Source organism: Morone saxatilis, unplaced genomic scaffold (assembly GCF_004916995.1).
Source record: "Morone saxatilis isolate NCDOM2014 unplaced genomic scaffold, NCSU_SB_2.0 Contig23, whole genome shotgun sequence".
Lineage (NCBI taxonomy): Eukaryota > Metazoa > Chordata > Actinopteri > Moronidae > Morone > Morone saxatilis.
In genome coordinates, this window is record NW_023339796.1 from 6,049,665 (window position 1) to 6,051,980 (window position 2,316).

Sequence of the window (2,316 nt, forward strand, 5' to 3'; positions counted from 1 at the left end):
GGGGGTTGCATTTCGAGTTGGTTGAGTCTACGAAGGGCGAACTGGGGATAGCAGCATTTCACACAAACACATACGCAGAAACGCACAACTGCTGCAAACAACAAGGAACAGATGAACAACAAAACGAATCACACCGTAAACACACTGAGACAGGGTACATTAACAATTTATCATAAAAGTGCATCTGGGGAGAAACAAAACAGTTCTGCTGTGCAGTGCAAAACAGAGAGAGAGGGAGACAGACAGAAAAAGAGACAGACAGATACAGAGAGACATGGGGCTGTACACCAGGACACAGATGAAGCCTTGTATTAGACTGATAAACATTTCAAGAATCTCTGTGGAGATGTTACAAGTCTATCAGCAGGCTTTATTTGTGTTTGCAATCTTTATAGCCGGGGGAGACAGCTGGGTTGCGTCCTACCTCGTACTCCTCCTTGAAGCCGTAGCCCTCAGCACACTTCATCTGGGTGATGTGCTGGAGGAGGTCGGCCACGCGGATCGCAGGGTGCAGCTGACCCGTCTGGTACGGCACATCAACCGGCTCCCGCTTCCTCAGGGAGTGAGTATGCGACTGCACCAGGCTGCTGGTGTCGCTGCCCATGTTCTGGCTCTCGTCTGTGGGACATAAAGACAGGGACAGGCAAGAGCAGGTTTAGGACGGAGAGATAGGAGCTAGCGTTGGGTGATTTATCAGTACATTGTTATAAAGATACATGTGGGTGACATAATGCTTGAAGCAGTAAATGGCAGGGATGTTTCATGAGTTTATCGACATATAAAGTTGAGTTAAGTTGCCTAGGTGTTAGGTGTCACTCACCAGTTCATATCTCACTTACAACTGTTGAGCTGTTTATTGACAGATGGCACATTATCTCATTTACTGTTAAGCATTATGTCACCACCCTCCAGATTGACAAACAACTCTCGACTAGTAATCTGTTTGTTATGGATGGTCACAACAACACAACATCATTGAGTAATAGGATGAGTCATGTGGTGGGAAGGTTCAGGTCCATCTGTCTCAGTGTGTGGCAGGAAAATATTTAATATTACAGGCCAACTGTATTGTACAACAGCCTATAGCCATTAAAATACAAGGCCCGTTAGTGCTTACATTATTAGCATTTAATATGGCTACTGTCAGAATGAAAGGAGTCAGCGGCCCTCGACTGCAAGAAACAGTGTAGAGCGATTGTAAAAATCCACATGAAGATGCTGTAAAACAACAAGTTTACTTTTTATTTTGTACTGGCAGTACAGCGTGCTGGTTTGGGCTGCAGCTCATATTGAGAGTCAGAGTCCATTCCAGCTCTTTCATACTGTAATCCAGTCAGTGGCAGACATGAGGCACAGATGCTGTGGGGAGCCAGCGGACGATGGAGGGTGTCCAGAAACATGAAGGAGGAGGATGTGAGGGGGTGCGGTGGGCCACAGTGAGCATGTTGCAGCAGGCACCGTCAGAAGCATCACACAGACACAGCGTGGATTCAACCCCTGCCACCCGTTCTTCCCCGAAAAAATGAAAAAAAATAAAACAAAACCTAAAAAATAAAAAAATAAAAAACAGGAGGGAAGCGGAGATGGGAGGAGAATGCATGGGGTGATGCTGCCAATGGGGCACTGTACGTACTTTGACCATGCTAGGCTAATGGTGGCTTGGTGGCACGGTACGGAGGGTGGTGAGATGCTAACATGTCCACTGGTCATGCAATAAATGTCGTAATGTCCATGTCAGAAGCAGCCTCTCACTGTCGGCTTGCTTTCTGATTAAACACCACCTCCTTCCCCCAACCCAGGGCCCACTTGGGAAAACTTACCATTAATGGGCACTTTTTAGATAGCAGATACATAAGAGGTTACGTATGTAAAGAGAAAGAGAGGAGAAGAGAGAGGAGAGAGGGGATAAGCAACAATACAGCATGAGAACCTGTTACAGTAAAGTGTTTTAGAGCTACGCTATAGGGCAAGATCACATGCCTTCTCAGTCCAAACTGCCTAGCTAGAAAGCCTAGTCAAGGGGGGATGCTGAGTGGATGGATGGGGCAATTTCAACAGTGCAAGACAAAAGTAAAAAACAAAAAAAACAAGGAAGTCATGGATTTCAAGGGAGAAAATAATGGTGAAATTCTGGTCGTCTTTGGAACAAGCTGTAATTGTTTCAGATCTGTGACTTGCATATTCTAATGATGCCAATTATTTTTTGAGTATTCTGACATTTTGAATTTCTTTCTCTAATTGCTATAATTATATTTGCATGTGCTGGTGTGGTGACACCTGTATTTATACAAATTTTGGGTATTTAAAAAAAAAAAA

At 44.7% G+C, this 2,316-nt stretch overlaps 1 protein-coding gene across 6 annotated transcripts in view; it reads right to left on the minus strand.

Moving 5' to 3' along the window:
- LOC118334671 (receptor-type tyrosine-protein phosphatase mu-like) overlaps window positions 1-2,316 on the minus strand; it is a 162,745-nt gene that overhangs the window by 38,164 nt on the left and 122,265 nt on the right. For all 6 annotated transcript variants that reach the window (XM_035670694.1, XM_035670698.1, XM_035670697.1 and 3 more), the window contains one exon: window positions 425-618. In XM_035670694.1, the coding sequence (XP_035526587.1) occupies window positions 425-618 (194 nt within the window). The remainder of the gene's footprint in view (window positions 1-424; window positions 619-2,316) is intronic.